The sequence below is a fragment of the Erinaceus europaeus genome, chromosome 4, assembly GCF_950295315.1.
Source record: "Erinaceus europaeus chromosome 4, mEriEur2.1, whole genome shotgun sequence".
Lineage (NCBI taxonomy): Eukaryota > Metazoa > Chordata > Mammalia > Eulipotyphla > Erinaceidae > Erinaceus > Erinaceus europaeus.
In genome coordinates this window covers 47726767-47749003 of record NC_080165.1, presented here as the reverse complement: position 1 = coordinate 47749003, position 22237 = coordinate 47726767, and the positions used below count along the sequence as shown (strand labels likewise).

General features: G+C 38.3%; 1 protein-coding gene across 1 annotated transcript in view; it reads right to left on the bottom strand.

Moving 5' to 3' along the window:
- The window catches only part of DTNBP1 (dystrobrevin binding protein 1), a 112668-nt gene that overhangs the window by 64298 nt on the left and 26133 nt on the right, over positions 1-22237 (bottom strand). The window contains exons 5-6 of the mRNA XM_007539268.3: positions 19896-20028; positions 2310-2442 (exon numbers count right to left, since the gene is read on the bottom strand). Coding sequence (XP_007539330.2) covers positions 2310-2442; positions 19896-20028 — 266 coding nt within the window. The remainder of the gene's footprint in view (positions 1-2309; positions 2443-19895; positions 20029-22237) is intronic.

Genomic DNA, 22237 nt, shown 5'->3' with positions numbered 1-22237 from the left:
TTTTAAAATATTTATTTTCCCTTTTGTTGCCCTTGTTGTTTTTCATTGTTGTTGTTATTGATGTCGTCGTTGTTAGGACAGAGAGAAATGGAGAGAGGAAGGGAAGACAGAGAGGGGGAGAGAAAGACACCTGTAGACCGCCTGTTAAGTGACTTCCTTGCAGGTGGGGAGCCAGGGGCTCGAACCGGGATCCTTACACTGGTCCTTGCGCTTTGCACCACGTGCGCTTAACCCACTGCACTAGTGCCCTACTCCCTTAAGCCACTTTTATTCCTTTATTATTATTATTATTATTATTGTTTTAACGAATTTAGGAGAGCAAGAGAGGAGAGACACCATAGCACCACTACACCACTCACAGAACTACTCCAGCACTGTCCATGTTGTTCACATGTGATCCTAGGGCTCAAACCTCTTACTCTGCTCATGGCAACGTGTGTGTTCTACCAATTATGCTACATCCCAGTCTCAGCACTCTATTCATAAAGGTGCCCTATTACTTTCCTGTAATCCTTGCGGGGAAATGAAATTTAAAGACAAAATTTCCAGGAAAAAAATACTACATTTATTAACTTTTGAAAACATTATATTTATTTATTTTGTCGCTGTTTACCAGAGTACCACTCAACTCTGGTTACTGGTGGTGCTGGTGATCAAATCTGTGACCTCTCACAAGCAAATCCTCTGTGTTAACACAGTACTATTTCCCCTGTTCTTATCTATGCCCCGTCCTGGAGCTCATGTAGAGCCTGTGTACAACCAAGTCCTTACTCCTTGTTCCTACTTCATCCCTCAAAATGTGGTCTCTGAACCACCTACGTCAAAATCACTCGAGATACTTAGGCCTTAAAACCATTAGAATTGATTTTGAATTGAACCCTCCAGTAATAGCAATGCAGAAGCCTACATTTTAAACAGTTACCCCAAGGCTGGGGACCTTAGTAAGTCTCTATGGTGGAATTAGATGATGGTTTGTTTGAAGATGAAATGTACTGATACCTCTCTGGGAGAAGTGGAAATGTACTTTATGATAACAAAAACCCCTCAAATGACCATTTCTTAATTAAGAAGAGAAAAAGAAAAGAAATTTCAGTATGGCTAGAGGGAAATCTGATGATAAACAAAATTCATGACAGGCCTGATTTAAGAAGCTTCAATTAAGAATAAAATTAAGAGAAGATACTGTCAATTTTGAGCAATGAATGAAAATTCAAGTCTAAATAAAAATAAACATTCACCCTAGGTGATTTTGTGAATACTCAGTTTTCATCTCTATATACTTAGCATTATTCAATAAAACGAACATCATGTGATAACCCACAATACCTAAATATTAGAACCCTTTGGCCTCTTATAAGCCAGTAAACAGCACTTCCTGCCCATGTCACAACCCACTGCTCTTATTACATAGCCTAGGTACAGAACTTCTCAATTTGTCAACAACCTTAAAATCAGTAGTATATACAGTCCAAATGATTCTTCTCTTCTCTTCCAAAAATGCTGCTCATCAGCCTCAACCAGACTTCATTCTCATTACTTGTTTTCTATCATCTACCAATTCCCTTTTCTGATCCACTTCTTGCTCTGCCTACCACAGTCAGTCAGTTTCAGGCACTCTCACCAGTCACCAAGGCCTCCCACCATGGATTTCAGGTCCACCTTGAGTCTCCCAACCCAGCCCAAGATGGTACTATATGAGTTGGTATGTTAAAGCTAGTTAGTAGCTTGCTACCCTTAGACTTTTCTTCTAGTTCCAGTAGATTAGTATAATGATTAGTAGTTATCATAAATAACTTTTAAAAATACTTGTATATTAATTATTTCATCTAATCCTCACAACAATTCTGTGAGACATTATCCTCACTATAAGCTGCTAATGAAAAGAGATTTAATAACCAATCTAAGGGCTCACAACTAGGATGCTACAAAGGTGAGAGTCAAAATTACTGACTCCTTTTCCACAGCCAGGATTCAGGTTCCTTTTCCTGCTGCTCTAGTAGTAAGAAAAATGGAATAAAGTATCCCATTTATAACTTGGAGAGACTGAGGTCAGGTTCCTACTTTCTTGGAAAGCTCTACCCAATGCTCTGTTTCTCTCCAATTTTTATCCTTTTTAGGGCTCATCTCCATAAAATGGCAACAGATGATGGTGTACACACACAGTCATATTTTGGAAATACTGTTAATGAGCGTTACATGTTGAAATTGTTGTCTCTTACCAGTCCAAACTTTTCAAAAGTAGCATATAAAGTACTGTAGAAAAATTTAAAGGTTGGTGATTAACATTGTGGCTTACTTTTCAAACTCACCTCTTATTTTTCTTGTAATTTTCCAGTTTTTGGGACTGCATGTATTTGCATCTTTCTAATTCACACTGTCCACACAAATCCTCCAGATTCAGCAGGTGATTTTCTACTTCCTCAAAACTAGCCTCTAAATGAGCTGAAAAGTATATAAGTCAAAAGAAAACAATATCAAAATTTAGACTCTTTGGTCATGAAAAAAAAGTTTCAAGTTTGAAACTATCATTTTGCATTTAATACTCGTTAATAAACTTTAAGTAAAATAAAATGTACTGACCAACACTAAAATCTACTATAAATGGTCTATTTGTTTCTGTATTTCAAACATATAGTATGTAACTTTTCCAAAGTACTTTAAATACACTTTACAGTGGATGATATGGAAATAGTATCTTGACTAATCTAATATCCCCCACATACTATATACATATGTCCAATAAACTTTTATGTAATGAGGATATGGCAAAAACATCAACAAACTGAATATAGTAGAGATTCAAATTGTTTTAACATTTGTTTTGTTTTAGCACAGAATACAGATAAATCTTCAGTGCACTGCAGTGATGTACAAATTTTCACTAAATGCAGGTCCCTATTTTTTTTTCCTCCAGAGTTTTTGCTGGGCTCGGTGCCTGCACCATGAATCCACCGCTCCTGGAGGCCATTTGTTCCCCCTTTTTGTTGCCCTTGTTGTTGTAGCCTCGTTGTGGTTATTATTATTGCCATTGCTGACGTGGTTCATTGTTGGATAGGACAGAGAGAAATGGAGAGAGGAGGGGAAGACAGAGAGGGGGAGAAAAAGACAGACACCTGCAGACCTGCTTCACCGCCTGTGAAGCGACTCCCCAGCAGGTGGGGAGCCAGGGGCTCAAACCAGGATCCTTACGCTGGTCCTTGCGCTTTGCGCCACATTAGCTTAACCCACTGTGCCACCACCCGACCCCCAGGTCCCTATTTTTTAAGCAGCAGTTGATTGGGGAAAGACTCTGAATTCTGTTCCCCAATTCTCCAGTCTTTAACTGCTTAACTGTAGATCATGCAGCCCTGTGGGTTTTTTGGAATGGGGAAATCATCTAGGTAAATCCTTCATTTAAAAGATTCAAGACTAATGCCTGCAGAAATTAAGTCAGTACAAAGCCCAATATCAACTAGCTATAGGAAGGTAGGCAGGAGTCACAAGGGAGTCCTTTTATATTCTGCTTAAGATGATTTCTAAATGATAGAAATCACAGTTGTAGGGGTGATAATTGGTTATATTCTCAGACAACAGAAAAGCTTTAGTAGTCAAAGATTTTAGAGCTCATACAACACTGAACACTCACATGCCAGACATTAGAATACAAAGATGAAACAGAGACCTTTTGCTCAGAGTTCAAAGCAGAGAAGACGCATATGACAGTGACAACACAGCCTGACAGCACTAGGTAGGAGGTACTATGGAAATGCCAAGAAGTGGGATCTAACACTGATGAGGGAGAGTGAGGGAAAGGCTCAGCAAGAACTCAACTCCCAAGACTGAAAGTCAGAGCCCTACTGTGGGGAAGAGGCAGCAGAAGCCAGCATGCTGGCTATGTTGCTTTCTAGTCTTCACTTAAACAGCTACAATACAATGATAGTGCCTCTAATGGATTTATCCATTAGATCTCATGTTGAGATTCTAAATTAGCTTCCAAAGCATATAGGTGAGAAGCCCCTAACTTAGGGTTGGAAAATTTAAATTTATTAAGATAGAAGTTTGAGACTATTTTGAATTCATCTTTAATCAAGTCAAAATCTATAAATACTCTAAAATCCTAGATTTTAATATCCTAGGTTTTAACTCTAATAAACATCTCTATATATACATATATATGTATATACACACACACACCCATATTCCCTTTTGTTGCCCTTGTTGTTTTATGACATTGTTGGATAGGACAGAGAGAAACAGAGAGGAGGGGAAGACAGAGAGGGGGGAGAGAAAGATAAGACACCTGTAGACCTACTTCACCACTTGTGAAGTGGCTCCCCTGCAGGTGGGGAGCCAGGGGCTAGAACCAGGATCCTTATGCTAGTCATTGTGCTTTGTGCCACCTATGCTTAACCCGCTGTGCAACCACCCAACTCCCTCTATTAAACATCTATGCTTATTAAAAAACAAACAATTGTGGTCTGGAAGGTGGCACAGGGGATAAAGCATTGGATTCTCAAGCATGAGGTCCTGAGTTCAGTCCCTGGCAGCACATGCATTAGAGTGATATCTGGTTCTTCCTCTCTCTCCTCCTATCTTTCTCATTAATAATTAAATAAAAAACACTTAAACAAAAAACCACCCTCACATAGCTGGTAGGATTTAGAGCTGAAAGAAATGAATTTCATGGGAAAACAGTATTTTACTGAAAAGTAAAAATGTGATAGTTTATCACGTCTCTTACAAGACATTTTAGTGTTCAACAATTTGTTCGGCTTTGTATGTTAACTCTCTTTTCAGCCACCAGGGTCCAGATGACAGCATGATGCCGATCATACTTCCTTGTACAGACGATCTCACCCATGTGTCCTGGAGCTCCGCTTCCCCAGGGACCCACCCTACTAGAGAAAGAGAGAGGCAGACTGGGAGTATAGACAATGCCCATGTTCAGTGGGGAAGCAATTACAGAAGCCAGACCTTCCACCTTCTGCAACCTACAATGACCTTGGGTCCATACTCCTAGAGGGATAAAGAATGGGAAAGCTATCAGGGGAGGGGATGGGATATAGAGATCTGGTGGTGGCAATTGTGTGGAGTTGTGCCCCTCCTGTCCTATGCTTTTGTTAATGTCTCCTTTTTTAAATAAATAAATAAATAAAGACATTTTAGATGCTTTTTATCATATTGACATATCATTGTAAACCACAGGTAAATTTGGAAAAGACTGATAATACAGCCCATAACAGTTTTGACTCTATCTTCACAGACACACATCAATATTTGATTATGAAAAGCCCAATATGAAAGAATTTGTAAAATCTAACGTTGAATCAATAAAAAATCATCTAAGTTTTAATGTCACAAATGGTACATCAGGAGTTATGGGGGAAAACAGACTATATGATGTTATATTAGTTACAATTTAGATGATTTTTGCTGTTATATTAAATAGAGAAGTAACTAGGATACTTAGCCTGGAAGCTAGTAATACTTGCCCCGAAGAAGCCAATATCCAGTTCATTTTTTTGTAACTAGTTTGACATAGTCTTAAAAGATCAACAGTTAATAGGATTATTTAAAAGGCTATTTCACTTTAATAATAAGTAGAGCAACTAAATTTAATATATAGAGTTCACTTAACTCTAAGTTATTTAGTTCCTTCAGTATCATGTGCATCATTCTTAGCCTATAAGGACTGGCTAAAAATAAGGATGTGAGGGAGTAGAAGCAAGGAACATGACCTGTAAATTCAACAAGATACAACCAGGATCTCTTCAAAACCTCAACATGCCACACGTGAGTATAAACGCATTTGGCTCATGGACAGAAAGGGAGTAAGGGAGTGATTCCCGGGACTAAAAGATGTACACTGAGAAGGCTGGCACCAGACTGGAAGTCTGGTAGTGAGGCTCACCACTTCCAGGTCAACGTTAAAGCAAACAATGAAAGAGAGAGAAAGAGACAGAGACAGACAGAGACAGGCGGGGGAAGGGAAAATCACCTAAGCCAGAGGTGAGTACAGACACATGCAGCTTGAGGACGAAAGGGGTGTGTGAGTGATTCTCAGGACTAAAAATTGACACTTAGAGGTAGCAGGCTCCAGATTAGATTGGCGCCTGAGCCACCACTTCTAGAGTCAAATTTTAGCAACAACAACAACAAAAAAAAACCTGTTAAAATGAAAAAAAAAAAAAAAAACCCACCTAAAAACTCACCAGTTTACAACTGTGAGTCCCCACTGCTACTGTCCCAGAGGCTGGAACAGCAATAGGGAAACCCTATATTGACACCAAGGTCACAGAATTGGCCTATTAACTTCAGGATAAAACCTCCCCTCCCCATCAAGATATATAAACAAGGAAACTGAACACCTTAGCCACAGTGCCTCCTGTTGGAACAACAACAAAATCCACACTAAATGAGGAAAGAAAGAAAGAAAGAAAGAAAGAAAGAAAGAAAGAAAGAAAGAAAGAAAGGAAGATAGATAGATAGATAGATACATACAGGAAGCAATGAGACCAGACACGAAGCGCCTCATATGACCAGACAGGCACAGATCTAGAGAAAATGACAGAGATGGAGTTCAGAAAACTCATTATAAAACCAATTCAAGAACTAAGCAATCAAATTACAAAGTATGGAAAAAAAACTCCAAACAGAACTTCAGGGTCTAAAGGATAATTTAAATGCAGTTTAGGTTGAGGTAAGAGGCCTTGGAAATAGATTCAACCAGTAGGAGGAGAGAACATCAACACTAGAAGACACAACTAGCACACTCTGTGAATTTAAAATTCCTGGAAAGGGAAGGTTTAGGAAAAATGAAGCACTTATCAATAAAATACCATCAGTTATTGGGATCCCTGAGGAAGAAGAGAAAGAGGAAAAAATATTCAAAGAAATTTTAGCATAGAATTGTCCATACTTGAGCAATGTTCAATATATAAAAATCCAAGAATGTGAATGTACACCTAATTTTTTGAATCCAAAATGAAACACCTCAAGACATATTGTAAAACTGTCCAAAACCAGAGACAAGGAAAAAATACTGCAGGCTGCCAGGCAAAGGAAGAAAGTCACAAAGGCATAACGATTAGGCTTTCATCAGATTTCTCATCACAAACCCTAGAGGCAAGGAAGGAATAGAATGGCATATTTAAATATTAAAAAAATAAAAAATTCCAGCCGTAAAGTCTATGTCCTGCTAAATTATCCTTTAAATATGAGAGAGAAATAAATCTTTTCAAACATTCAGAAACTGAAGGAATTTGTCACTACCAACCCTCCCCTGCAAAAATTTCTGAGAGGAATCCAATATGAAAAGAAGCAAAGGAATCCCAACTTTTAATAAGATAATCAGCATTATAATAGAACCAGGAACACAGTGACAACTGGGAAAACCAGATACAGGAAAGGGGAGAGCAAAATGCAGCAACACAATACAATGTTGGTGAACCAAGGCCAACTAACAAAAGACTCTTATAGATAGACGTACAAAAGAAGCAAAAATAACCCAATTAAAAAGTGGGCCAAAACCAGATAATTTTCTAAAGAAGAGATACACATGGCCCACAGACACATGAAGAAATGCTCCACTTAACTTATCATTAGAGAAAAGCAAATTAAAACCACACTAAAATACCATTCACACATGAGAAAATGGCTTACATCAACAAACCAGGAAAGGACAGGTGTTGGAGAGACTGTTTCACTGCTGGTGGGAATACAAACTGGTACAGCCAATTTGGAAGACCGTATGGATAGTCCTTAAACAAATAAAAATGGAATTACCTTATGACACAGAAATATCACTCAGACATTTATCCATTGGACACACAAGCACTAATTCAAAGGGATATATACATCTTTATGTTCACAGCTGCATTATTCACAATAGCCAAAGAGTAGAAGCAGCCTAAATGCCCATCAACAGATGACTGGCCAAAGAAGTTATGGGATATGTATTTGAAGCATGGAATACTACTCTGCAATAAAAAATGATGATATTGTGTCCTTTGGGACAAAATGGATGGAACTGGAGGTGATTATGTTTAGCAAAATAAGTAAAGATGCTTTCAGCTGGAGCAGCCATCTTCTAATAAATTGCCAAAATGACTAACATAAAGGGAAAGAAGAAAGTAACCCACTATATGTGCTCTAGGCCTTTTAGAAAATATGGAGTTGTTCCTTTGGCCACACATATCTGAATCTACAAGAAAGGTGATATTGTAGACATAAAGGGAATGGGCACTGCTCAAAAAGGAATGTCCCACAAATGTTACCATGGCAAAACTGGAAAAGTCTGTATTACCCAGCATGCTACTGATATTGCTGTAAACAAACAAGGACAAGATTCTTACCAAGAGAATTTATGTTCATATTGAATATATTAAGCAGTCTAATAGCAGAGACAGCTTCTTGAAACATGTGAAAGGAAATGATCAGGAAAAAAAGGAAGTAAAAGAGAAAGATACTTGGGTTCAACTGATGCACCAGCCTGCCCCCAGAGAAGCACACTTTGTGAGAACGAATGGAAAGGAACCAGAGCTGCTGGAACCCATTCCCTATGAATTCATGGCATCATCAACAGAAAAACGTAAGAAAATATCTCAACTGTAAAAAAAAACCAAAACTATGAAAGACACTATCAGATGATTTGACTCATGTGGAATCTAGGGATCTAGTTTACATGAACTTGCCAAAAAAAAAAATCCAAACAAAACAGAAATAAGCAAACTGTAATACTTATGAGAACTATGGTGGGAGGGTAGGGATACAGAACTTTAGTGGTGAATGTAGTGTGAAACTATATACACTGTAATCTTACAATCTTGTAACAAACTATTAATAACAAAAATTAAGGGGCTAGGTGGTGGCGCACCTACTTAAGTGCATGTGTTACAGTGCACAAGGACCTAGGCTCAAGCCCCTGGTCCCCACCTGCAGGGGGAAAGCTTCATAAGTGGTGAAGCAGGGTCGCAGGTGTCTCACTGTCTCCCTCCCTCTTTACCTCCCCCCTCAATTTCTCTCTGTCTCTATCCAATAATAAATAAATAAATATAAAAATTAAAAAAAATAAAGGTGTGAGATAAAAAAAAGATGCTCTCACTTATAGGTAGAACTTAAGGAACCAGAGCATAAAGGGAAAACAAAAAGCAAAATTTGGACTGGGTGAGATATATTTCACCAAAGCAAAAAAAAAAAGGGGGGGGGACAATACAGGGATGATGAAAAGAGACCTAAGTTAGAGGTGAGCGTGTTCTACAGATAGTTATAGGGAGATGAGAAATTGTATCCCTGTGTCAACAACTGTACTATAAACTGCCGGGTTAAACTTCGCAGGTGGGAGAGAGAGATGATCAGGGACTCATGGCTGAGCTGGGAAGCAGTATCTCTTTATTCATGTGGAATGCAGCACAATCTAAGCTATCTCTAATCACAATCCTGTCCTTATATATATACTTGCCAAGTAGGGTGGAAACAGGATGTGACATAGAGAGGGTGAAGCGAAAAAAGACTGGTGGAAATCAGGGTGTATTAAGAGAGGGGGCGGAGCAAAAAGACATCATGAACCAGTGGGGATTAAACCAATGCCCTGCAGGCAGGGCGGTGCTTAGTTAACAGTGGTTATGTAAATAGAATACAGTGTTAAGCAGGGGGGATTAAACCAATGAAACAGAAGGGGTTTTAGAAGCAGAATTAGAAGCATACCAACATCTCCCCCTTTCGTTTTAACTAATGGCCATAGTATCAGGAGTGTGGGGTGAACAGAAACCTATATCGTACAGGCATTTTCAAAAGAACTGGCACAAGACATGGAAGAACAAGATAGGAAAGCAGCAAGAACCAGTGTGATGCCAAAGGGAGTCCTGAGGGGGGCGTTTCCTGCCTCAAAGAGCAGTGCCTAGCAGGCAAAAGGGCATTTCTTGCCTCTGGGGGCATCTATTGCCTAAAAGGGCGTTTCCTGCCTCTGTGGGCATCTCTTGCCTCTGGGGGCGTTTCATGCCTCAAAGGGCGTTTCCTGTCTCTGTGGGCATGACGTAGTATGGGGGGGGGATTCCTGCCTCTGAGAGCAGGGCCTGCAGGCGAGGGGGGGTGCTTAGTTAACAGTGGTTATGTAAATAGAATACAGTATTAAGCAGGAGGGATTAAACCAATGAAACAGAAGGGTTTTTAGAAGCAGAATTAGAAGCATACCATAACCAACCCTTCAATAAAATGATTTTAAAAAAGAGTGTGAAATGTAAGCTCAAAAACCCAGTTCTTCCCCTTACAGATGAAGTATCTCACTAATGAGTGAAAAGAATGAACAAAGCACTTCTTGCAGAGCTGTCAGAGTTCTATAAGATAAAGTATGTAAAATATACAATAGTAGCTGGAAGTTATTAATTGATAAAATGCTACAATAATGACAGAGAAAACATTTTATAAAGTTTAGTTACATTTTGTGAAAATCATACAGAATTAATACTTCAGGGTAAGCTAGTAGGGATCACATTGTAAATGTCACCTACAGCTATAATAAGCCAAAAAGATAAAATTTCACTTATATATTTGCAAATTATACTGGAGGCTGCAGTCTTAAGACTCAAGATTCCTTAAAAGTAATAAAGATTAAATTTCAAGTGATTTTCCTAAAAAAAGAAAGTGTATAATAAAGTTAATAGATAATCTGTATTAGAAAATGTGTATGTTCTTTTTACTTGTTAAATTTTCACTTCAACAGATGGTAATTTCCATTTAGTCTAGCTCTGTTGATTAACTACAGAGCTAATGAGGCCAGGAACTTGAATGAAGTTGATCCCTAGGCAGGCCAATTAACTTCTCACATAGTGAAATTCTTTTCTAGGTACAAAATGAACTTGCCACTCCAGTTCACTTTTCTGTTAATAAAATGAGGACCAAGTAAAAGCATGGAATAGTTTAGTATCAACCTGGAACTACCACTAAGAAAGAAACAAACCACATGTTCTTCCAAATAGGACAACAGCAACATGGTCTGTATTGAATGACTAATTTAGATTTAAAATGGTTTGAAGAGTCAGTGATCATTTTATTAGTACCACCAAAGTTATGGTTATATTCTCCCCTTTAAGAAATTTCAAAGGCTTCTGAGTACCTTCAGAACCCTCCTTAACTCCATAACTTAGCATTTGGGGACAATCAGTCCTCAACCACAACCTACTTTTCCAAATTCACTATTATTTTCCATCAGGCCCACTCATCACTGAAGACTCTGGCATGTGTCTGAAATGTCTGCTTGCTTCTACTGCTCAATCCTAATCTCCCTTTTCAGGCTTAACTCAATGTTCTTTCTCTCTATAGCCTGCATAGTTCTCTCCCCCTTTAATGGCTCCTCAGACCTTTATACCTTACATTCTACTGGTACTGTACACTTACTTGTGTATTTCACCCTCTCTTAGAAATCTCTATCTTAATGTGAAGACTTTATTTTTACATCTTTGTTTCCCTTAATAGTTAATTTGATTAATTTAACTAAGGATCACTTTTGGAGACAGAATGATTCTATCAATCTATAATTTAAAATAACCATGGAAGTAAATTTATGATTCCTATTCATCTAATTTGAATATTAGGAAACAGTGAAATTTTGAGAAAGAATAAATTGAACATGAGCAGAGAACTCAGAAAACATTAAACCACACCAATACTTTGCTAGTGTTATCAAGCCAAGCATTTGCAATGGGATAAGGATGTATAAAACTTAATGGTTAAGGAAATGCCTCAACTATATGAGGTCCTAAGTTAGACCCCAGCACCAAAATAAATAATAAAAGCAGTATAAGCAATAGATATTCCCCATTTTAACTCCCAACAGACTTGAAACCAGTAATAATAATAATAATAAATATAATAATAAAGAACTGCATAAACAAAATGAACTATTTAATCTTCCAATATAACTTAAAACTTTTCTAATAAGAGTTAAAATGATATATGTGATGTTTACTATCAATGTTTTATATTTAAATGGGCAGAAATTTCAAAGTTATAAACCGCTCAGTTCCTATTACAAATACAGATTTGTGTAAATTTGATAACCAAATTTAGAATGTATGTACATAAAACATTAGCAGGCCTCTATGGATACAAACATACTTCCACAAAGAAGCTGAAACCTCACTCACTATTTTGCTCACTAAAACAACAGCATATGTCTCATTTAGAGATCAGTGGAAAAGACAGATAGAATTTTATTGTGAAAAGTCATTTGGGAATGCCTGACAGCTGTGAAGCAGGAAAGAGCTTCACAAATCTTTGTGAGAAGACTGTCCCAGAGGAAGAGTGACTCTGTTTGGAATTTTTCTTTGTGCCATTTGCTTCAAATACGTATCTGTAGTATAACTACTGATAAATGAAAAGTGGAGTGACACACTAAAATTAATTCATACTTAATGAGTACTTTTCTAACAAAATAATTAGCCTTGGGGAACAAAGAACTCTTCTTTGTCTGCAAACCATAGGCCACAGAGATCAGGTACTAAAAGATGGCAAAACTCTTCAAATACTGAGATCACTTTTTTTTTAATTAAATATTTTATTTATTTATTCCCTTTTGTTGCCCTTGTTGTTTTTTATTGTTGTAATTATTATTGTTGTTGTTGTCGTTGTTGGATAGGACAGAGAGAAACGGAGAGAGGAGGGGAAGACAGAGAGGGGGAGAGAAAGATAGACACCTGCAGACCTGCTTCACTGCCTGTGAAGCGACTCCCCTGCAGGTGGGGAGCCGGGGTTTGAACCGGGATCCTTATGTGCTTATGTGCTTTGCGCCACCTGGGCTTAACCCGCTGCGCTACAGCCCGACTCCCGAGATCACTCTTTTATTCAAAAAGATTAACAGGGTTAATGGCCATATAGAATTTTAAAAAGTGCATCAACTTGCAAAAGTTATTATGGAACAAGTAAGATCTGTATAACGAAATAAATGGTATCCAAATAAAGTTAATGTGACTTTTGAAAGGTTTAATCATAAGTTACCTAGACCTAGATATTTCATGAAACATCAAAAGCTGGAAATTGTCTGTTAGATACTCTGTTAAATTCTGTATAGAAGATAAAACACCACAACATATCAAGTGAGGTCAGATTAAAAACAAAAAAGAGAGAGATATTAAAAATGTGTGTGTGTGTGTGTGTGTGTGTGTGATTCTTCTACCACTTGGTTATCTACACATTAATAGAACCTTCTTTTCTAAATGAAGGTAACAGCTTCTTAAAATAAGTCACAGAAAATAAACTAAGCAATAGAGAAGATTCAGAGTAGTGCTTAGCATTTTTAATTTAAATAAAAGGATAGTATTAGACTACCCTCTAGTGGAAGTTGAGAGAATTCAATAACTATTACTCAAGTATTGTACTCACCAAAATGAAAGACTTGTATACTCAAAACTATCAGTTGCTATTCAAAGAAATAGAAAATGATTGCATAAGCATTATGAATCGAACTGTCAATGCCCATGTTCAATGGAGAAGCAATTACAGAAGCCAGACCTTCCATCTTCTGTATCCCACAATGACCTTGGGTCCATACTCCCAGAGGGTTAAAGAATAGGAAAGCTATCAGGGGAGGGAATGGGATACGGAGATCTGGTGGTGGGAACTGTGTGGAGTTGTACCCCTCTTATCCTATGGTTTTGTTGTACCCCTCTTATCCTATGGTTTTGTCAATGCTTCCTTTTTATAAATGAAAAAAAAAGTGGAAAAAAAAAAGAAATAGAAAATCATACAAAGAAGTAGAAAGATATCCTATGCTCATGGATTACAAGAATTAATATCATCAAAATGAATATTCTACCCAGAGCTATATACAAATTCAATGTGATACCCATCAAAGTCCCACCAAATTTCTTTAACAGAATAGAACAAAAACTACAGTCATTCATCTGGAACCAGAAAACACCTAGAATTGCCAAGACAATCTTGAGGAAAAGAAACAGATATGGAGGCATCACATTCCCAGATCTCAAACTATACTGTAAGGCCATCATCAAAAAAGCCGGTACTGGAACAAAAATAGGCACACAGACCAGTGGAACAGAATTGAAAGCCCAGAACTAAACCCCCACACCTATGGACATCTAATCTTTGATAAAGGGGCCCAAACTATAAAATGGAAGAAAGGCTCTGTTCAATAAATGATGCTGGGAAAATTGGGTTGAAACATGCAGAAGTATGAAACTGAACCAGTTTATCGCACCAGAAATAAGTCAACTCCAAATGGTTCAAGGACCTGGATGATAGGCCAGAAAATATCAAAACTTAGAGAAGAACACTGGTGGAACACTTTCCCACCTAAACCTCAAGGACATCTTTGATGATACAAACCCAATTGCAAGGAAGACTAAAACAAAAACAAATCACTGGGACTATATCAATTTGAAAAGCTTCTGCACAGCAAAAGAAACCATCACCCAAAGAGACCCCTCACAGAATGGGAGAAGATCTTCACATGCCATACATAAGACAAGAGACTAATAACCAAAATATACAAAGAGCTCACCAAACTTAGCAACAAAAAAGCAAATGATCCCATCCAAAAATGGGCAGAGGAATATGAACAGAATATTCACTACAGAAGAGATCCAAAAGGTTAAAAAACAAATGAAAAATTGCTCCAGGCCACTGATTGTCAGAGAAATGCAAGTAGAGACATTGAAATACCACCTCACCCCTGTGAGAATGGCATACATCAAAAAGGACAGCAGCAATAAATGCTGAGAATTGTGGGGACATAGGAACCCTTCTGCACTGCCGGTGGGAATGTAAATTGGTCCAACCCCTGTGGAGAGTAGTCTGGAGAACCCTCACAAGACTATAAATAGACCTCCCATATGACCCATCAATTCCTCTCCTAGGGATATATCCCAAGTACACCATAACACCCAACCAAAAAGGTATGTGTACACCTACGTTCATAGCAGCACAATTAATAATAGCTAAAACCTGGAAGCAAACCAGGTGCCCAACAACAGATGAGTGGCTGAGAAAGCTGTGGTATATATACACAATGGAATACTACACAGCTATTAAGAACAATGAATCCGTCTTCTCTGACCCACCTTGAATGGAGGTAGAAGGAGTTATGTTAAGTGAGGTAAGTCAGAAAGACAATGATGAGTATGGGATGATCCCACTCAAACAGAAGTTGAGAAAGAACATAAAGGGAAACTCAAAGCAGAATCTGACTGAGTTTGGAGTAGGGCACCAAAGTAAAAATCTCTGGGTGGAGAGTGAGGGTAGACGTTCAGCTTCACTGAGGTGTGAGGGGTGAGGGAGGGGAGAGGGACACAGACTTGGTGGTGGGAATGGTGTTAATATACACTCCTATTTACTTATAGTCTCATAAATCACTATTTAATATGAGATGGGAAAAATGGATCGAATGTCTCAAACTTTTTGATGCATAGACCATAGCTCTGAGTATATGTTCTGTCAATCTAAGCACTTAAAACTTCAAATTGGTAATCAGATTGAATTTTAACAGTGGGCCCAAATTGTTACTGCATTTGTAATGATGACCTGTTCTTTGAAATATTAACTATCCTAAAAGCTTAGACCAAGGAGAACAGAAGCAACTGGGGTCGTTACTTTATAAAATACAGCTATATGTAAATAGCATAAAAGGACATAAATTATGATAAGTTTTGTATGATACAGCAAATGCTAAGAAAGCAATTTTCAAAGTTAACCCAATTCTCAAATAATTTGGTTACAGCAATAACTATCTATTGCCTTGTTAAACCCTTAGATAGCAGGAACCTTCCCCTTTCTCTATAAAACCCATATTTCTTCCAGGTCTGGCACCTGTAGGGTGGGGCTCACTTTCCTGCATGCATCTCTCAATTCACACCAACTGATAATACATCTGCTGATCCCAACCTAAGCAATCCAACTAGTACGACCTCGGCATACTTCACTTCAGAGTGAGTCCAGAGACGTCAGGCATGGAATGTCAATCTTTCAGCTTCATTACTCTGGTGAGACCTTTCCTAGTTCATAGAACTCCTTAATTCCATTTCAGGTGGCACAATTCTTAACAAAAACCTCAAAACCTAGATATAGACCAGGGCCCAAGAGATAAGGCATATATGTACAGGTATCCATAAGCTAGGGGAAAATATATACCTTAAAGCAAATGTGCACAGTAGTTTGCAGTGAGTCAATAAATGAAACAAGCAAGTAGAAAGACCTAAAAAGACACCTTAAAGTACTTAATGAAACAGTTCCTACTTAGACCTAGATACCCTTCTATTACACATCCCTCTATTACACATCGCTCAATCATTCCAAAGCTAACCCTGTCAGACAAAGTAAGGACTACAAAAGCTGAATAAGGGCAAGAGACTGGCATACTTTGATGATGACTCTTTTTAAATTTTTTTTTATTATCTTTATTTTGTTTGATAGAAACAGCCAGAAATCAAGAGGGAAGGGGGTGATAGAGAGGGAGAGAGGCAGAGACACTTGCAACACTACTTCACCATTTGCAAAGCTTTCCCTCTGGATCTTGAACCTGGATCCTTGTGCACTGCCATGTGTATGCTCAACCAGGTGCACCACCTCCTGGCCCGATTATGATTCCTTAGTCGCTACCAGGCCAGCTCATCACCTGGCCCTAGTCAGGGAGTGCTGGGATTCCCACACAGACATGATGGGCTTAGACCTCTAACAGATCCCTCTCTCTCTCCATTGTCACCATCTCCACAGACAATAACCTGGGTCCACCAGCACATTACCTGTCAGGCTCAGGCAAAAACTAGTAAAGTCATGGGCTCCTTGGAATATACCTAAAACAGACCTACTAGCTTTTTCCAAAATGAGGACCCCAAATCTTCATCTACAATATTCTTGCCTTTAGGTTCATGATTAGTCAACAATTTGTTCAGCATTATATCTTAAGTCTTTTTCATCCACCAGGTTCCAGATAATACCATGATGGCAGTCTAACTTCCCTAGACAGATGACCCCACCATATGTCCTGGAGCCCTGCCTCCCCAGAGGCCTGCCCCAGTAGGGAAAGAGAGAGACAGGCTGGGAGTATGGATCGACCTGCCAACACCCTTGTTCAGCAGGGAAGTAATTACAGAAGTCAGACCTTCCACCTTCTGCACCCCATAATGATCCTGGGTCCAGACTCCCAGAGGGATAAAGAATAGGGAAGCTATCAAGGGAGGGGATTGGATATGAAGTTCTTGTGGTGGGAACTATGTGAAGCTGTATCCCTCTTATCCTACAGTCTTGTCAATTTTTCCAATTTATAAATGAAAATAAGTAAAAAAGCATGGTGCTCATTTTTATAATAAATGCACAATGAGGTTACAGTACAGAGATAAACCTCATTTATTTACCAAAATCAGGAAGTATACAGAATCAAGATGGTAATAATCCATTTCTTCTTCATACAATGTATTTCAGTGCAGACTTATACTTTAATCTCACCACATTTCATATTACAGCTTTCCATCTGCACTATTTTGCAGAATAAGCTAAATTGCATGATATCCATCCAAACCCTCCAGTCAAAGTACAATGATTTTGTAAATTTGCAAAGGCTAGGGAGAATCCCACTAGACTGCCAGACGCTGATGGCAGGTAACCAGTTTCATTCCCTTCTGTATCCCCAGTCTGCAGATAGCAGACGCCTAATATGTAGGATGCACTGTGCTAAGTGTTTCACATCTGTCTTCTCATTAACCCTCCAGCTACCCCTTCATTCTCATTTTGCAAGCAAAAAACGAAAGCTTGGAGTAAGTAAGAAACTAGAGTCTCAAAGTCAGGAAGTTATGGAACTGAGGGGGAGGACCTAAGCCTAGAATTTAGGTCTAAGAGTCAGTTCCCAGCACTACATTATTTCTTTCCTTAAAGAAAAAAGAACAGGCTTTCCTGGTAATTATCTATCCTATAGGTTTTTGTAAGCTGGAGGTATCACATCCCATTTAAAAAAATGAATGGAGGGGTCTTCCGGTGATCACCTAGCCCAGTCAGTCAGTGCACATTACTTTATCTGAGGGCCTGGGTTCAATCCCCTGGTCCCCATTTGCAGAGGGAAGCTTCACAAGTTGTACAACAGTGCTGCAGGTTTCTCTCACTATTGAAATAAGAAAAAGAAGAGGAAAAAAAAGAAAAGGTAAAAAAGATAGATCACTGGGAGTGGTAGATCTGTGCAGGCACTGAACCCTAGTGATAACTCTGGCAGCAATAAATAAATAAATAAATAAATAAATAAATAAATAAATAAAAAGACATAAGAATATACAGACACTAGAAGACATTTATAACATCCAGGGCTTTAAGAACACAGTCCATGAGATTCAGTGAAAACTGCCATCCCAGCGGCTTCATTCCCCACTGAGAACTCATTTTGTGGTTGGAATCCTGGATCCACATCCTACTGTGTGATCCTGAGCAAGTTAAAACCTCTAAAAGTAGGGAGTCGGGCGCTAGCGTAACAGGTTAAGCGTATGTGGCGCAAAGCTCAAGAACCAGCTTACGGATCCCAGTTCGAGACCCCAGCTCCCCACCTGCAGCAGAGTCGCTTCACAAGTGGTGAAGCAGGTCTACAGGTGTCTTATCTTTGTCTTCCCCTCCTCTCTCCATTTCTCTCTGTTCTATCCAACAACAACGACTTCAATAGTAACTACAACAATAAAACAAGGACAACAGAAAGGGAATAAATATTTTTTAAAATCCTCTGTAAGTCTTCATAAGTAGGTGCTAGAAGTGTTACTATTAATATCAGCAATTTCAAATACTATTCTGGTACATTTTATTCATGAAAAAACCTTTTATAATTCACTAATTATTTGCCTTTTTATGTATCTCCTGTGATCTTATGCTGGATAAAAAATAGTAAGCCACAATATTATTCTAAGATGTGGAACTTTTTCAAATATAAAAGTCAAGTTATGAATATAAATTTGATAAAGTATAACAACAAAAATATTTATACTTCTACAACATACAAACTTAGCCAAATAAGTAATCTCATTTATCTGGATTTGTTTGCTCTCTTAATAACCCAGGGGCCAAAAACGCATCCTTCATGGCCTGACACTCTAAGTCTACCTAATTTTTCAAAACAACTACTGGGCTATAGTTTACCATCTAGATAAATTGACTTTTATTTTAATTCCCGTTGTTTCTCTATTTCTTCTTTTTTAATTTTTTTAAATTATCTTTATTTATTTGTTGGATAGAGAGGGGAGGGTGACAGAGAGGGAGAGACACAGACAGACATCTGCAACACTACTTTACTACTTGCAAAGCTTACCCCCTAAAGGTAGAGACCTAGATCCTTGTGCATTGTCACATATGCACTCAACTAGGTGTGCCACCACCCAGCCCCCTTGAATGTTTTTTATTAAAAAAAAAAGGGGGGGGGAGTCGGGCGGTAATGCAGCGGGTTAAGTGCAGATGGTGCAAAGCGCAAGGACCAGCGTAAGGATCCTGGTTGGAGCCCCCGGCTCTCCACCTGTAGGGGAGTCGCTTCACAGGCGATGAAGGAGGCCTACAGGTATCTATCTTTCTCTCCCCCTCTCTGTCTTCCCCTTCTCTCTCCATTTCTCTCTGTCCTATCTAACAATGACGACATCAATCACTATAACAATAAAACAAAGGCAACAAAAGGGAATAAATAAAACAAATATTTTTTTAAAAAAAGGAAGAGTTAGAAGGGGAAATAACATATTGGGAAGAGAGGCTGGGTGACGGTTCACCTGGTAGACCATAGACCTTGCTGTGCATGAAGCTCTGGGTTGGAGCACTGGCAGCACAAAGGAGCACTACAGAATGAAGCCTAATCAGGAATATAATGTATTCTTAGAAAACTTTGAAATTACACTGTTTTGTCCCGAGTATTTTCATTCCTAAAAGTGATGTATAGATAGAAACATAAAACTTACTCAGATTTGCTGTCATGGATTCTAGATCTGCTATTAAAGCTGGAAGCTGTTGAAGTTGCTCCTGTAACTCTATGAGGCTGGTTTTCTTTTTCTCCCAGTGTGCTGAAAGCATAACCACCTCACTATCCACCAGCTGCAACACAGAAGAGAAAGGTAAGGTAAAGCCAGGTTCTAAGACACAAAAGAATTAGTCAGCTTAAATGTTATCTTTAGAAGCCCTTCAACTGAGTAGAGATGACAGGATACTCTAAAGAAAACTGAGTTGTTTTTCTTCTTAGAAAAGAACTGCATATTCAGTTCAGGAAAACCTCAAATTATGGCTTGTATCAATGACTCTTAACCCCAGAATGACCTTAGAAATTACTTCTAAGTATACCCTATTTTTAAATAAACCATGCTTTGGAAAATCCAAATCTAGGGAGAAAGAAAAAAGCCATCACTAACAATCAACATGAAAACAAAGACAGTTCAATTCAAAATATAATTAAAGGGTCAATTATTTGCTTTAAAAGATAAAATATTTTCATAGAGATTTGTTCACATTTTTAAAAATTCACTTATTATATAAAGTAAGGTATATGATGAAAGAATTATTTAGATAACTAATCAAATCCAGAAAATGGAGGAAAGGTTTTCACAAAGATGAATTTAGATGTAGAGAGTTCCTAACAGTAGGGTTTTAAAATACTAGTCTGGCCTAAACTAATTCTAACTTCTTGAACACTTTAGAGAAAATGACAGCAGTTTCTTCCAGACAATTTTGTTTTGATTTTAACCGGTGGAAGGGTAAATGCCATAAAATAAGACTTAGAAATAGCAAGCAAAGTTTATGTCTAAAGACACTGTTTATGATCACTAAGATTTGTGAAAAATTGTACGAGAGTTCATAGGTAAGTTACATACATACATTTCTAAATACATTCTGAGGCAATTTACACGTTCTTCAAAAGTAGGATCATGATTTTTAGTAAATCTCACTCAAGAAAGAAATTAAGATAGAAAATTATTACTATTAATTATTTGTAGCACTAGGGCCTTGAACATACATACTTTCACCATTTCAGGGCCAACTTTTATTTTCTTTTTATTTCAGATATATACAGAGAAAAACTGAAAGACAGGGAGAAATACCATAGTACTTAAGTTTCTTTTGGTACCATCTCACTCCCGTGTGGTTACTGGGACTCAGCCTGGGCTCTGTGCAAGACAAAGTGGGTGCCCTACCAGTTGCACTATCTTTAGACCCAAGCTATAAAATTACTACTGTGAGCAGACAGTTCTTTAAGTAAACTTTAATTCTCTAGGATTTTACATTGAAATAAAAAAAAAAAAAAGTGATGATCAAGAGTTAGAAAGCTGTGTAGTTTCTTCATTCTATCACCTTTCACATACTTCCCTACTGTTTTTTAAAGCCCATTGAAGAAAAAGCCACATCTCTCACAGGAAGCTTCAACTGAAATTGTGTTACAAAGGCATATGAAAGGAAGCAGAAAAATGCAAAGTTAGTAAAAGGGTTCTGGAAAATAGTACTTACTGGCCAAGGGGTTACTGTCATGCACATGGTCCCAGGTTTGAGCCCAGGCAACACAAGGGGATGCCACAACAAAAGGAGAATTTCTGAAAATGTGGTGTTTCTCCCTCCCTTTATGTCTGTCTCTGGGGAAAAGTCATCTTGGGAACAATGAAATCACACATGTGTGAGACCCCAGTTGCCCTTCCCTTCCTTTCCCTACCCTCTACAACTAGTAAGGACTGTTTTAATGGTTTATAGATAAGGAAACATAAAATAGAGACATTTATTTTCCCAAGGCCAAACCATGTCAATATTGGCTCAGAAATTAGGGTTTCCGACAACACAGTTTAGTTTACATCCTGCCAAAGGCAAAACAAACCGTTAGTCAAACACAAGAGAGTGAAGTATGCCTAATGTAATAAACATACTTGTGAAGCTACTGAAAACCATGAAAATTAAGGATTTGATTTTAAAGCAAAAAAGTATTTCACAGTAACAGGAAATGTAAGCAAATAATGTTGTGAAAAAATATATAACTTTAATAGGACCAGGCAGTGGCACATCTGGTTAAGCACACATACTACCAAGCTCAAGGACCCAGGTTCCAGTCCCACGCCCAACATCCCCCTCTGCCATAATAATGACGAAGTAGGGGAAAATGGATACTGGGAGCAGTGGATTCGTAGTGCTTGCACTGAGCCCCAGCAATAATCCTGGTGGAAATTAGGATGGAAGGAAGGGAGTAAGGGAGTGAGGGAAGGAAGGGGAGAGGATAAATGAAGGGCGGAATCTAACTTCAAGAAACTGCTCTCAGAATCGAATCCCTATG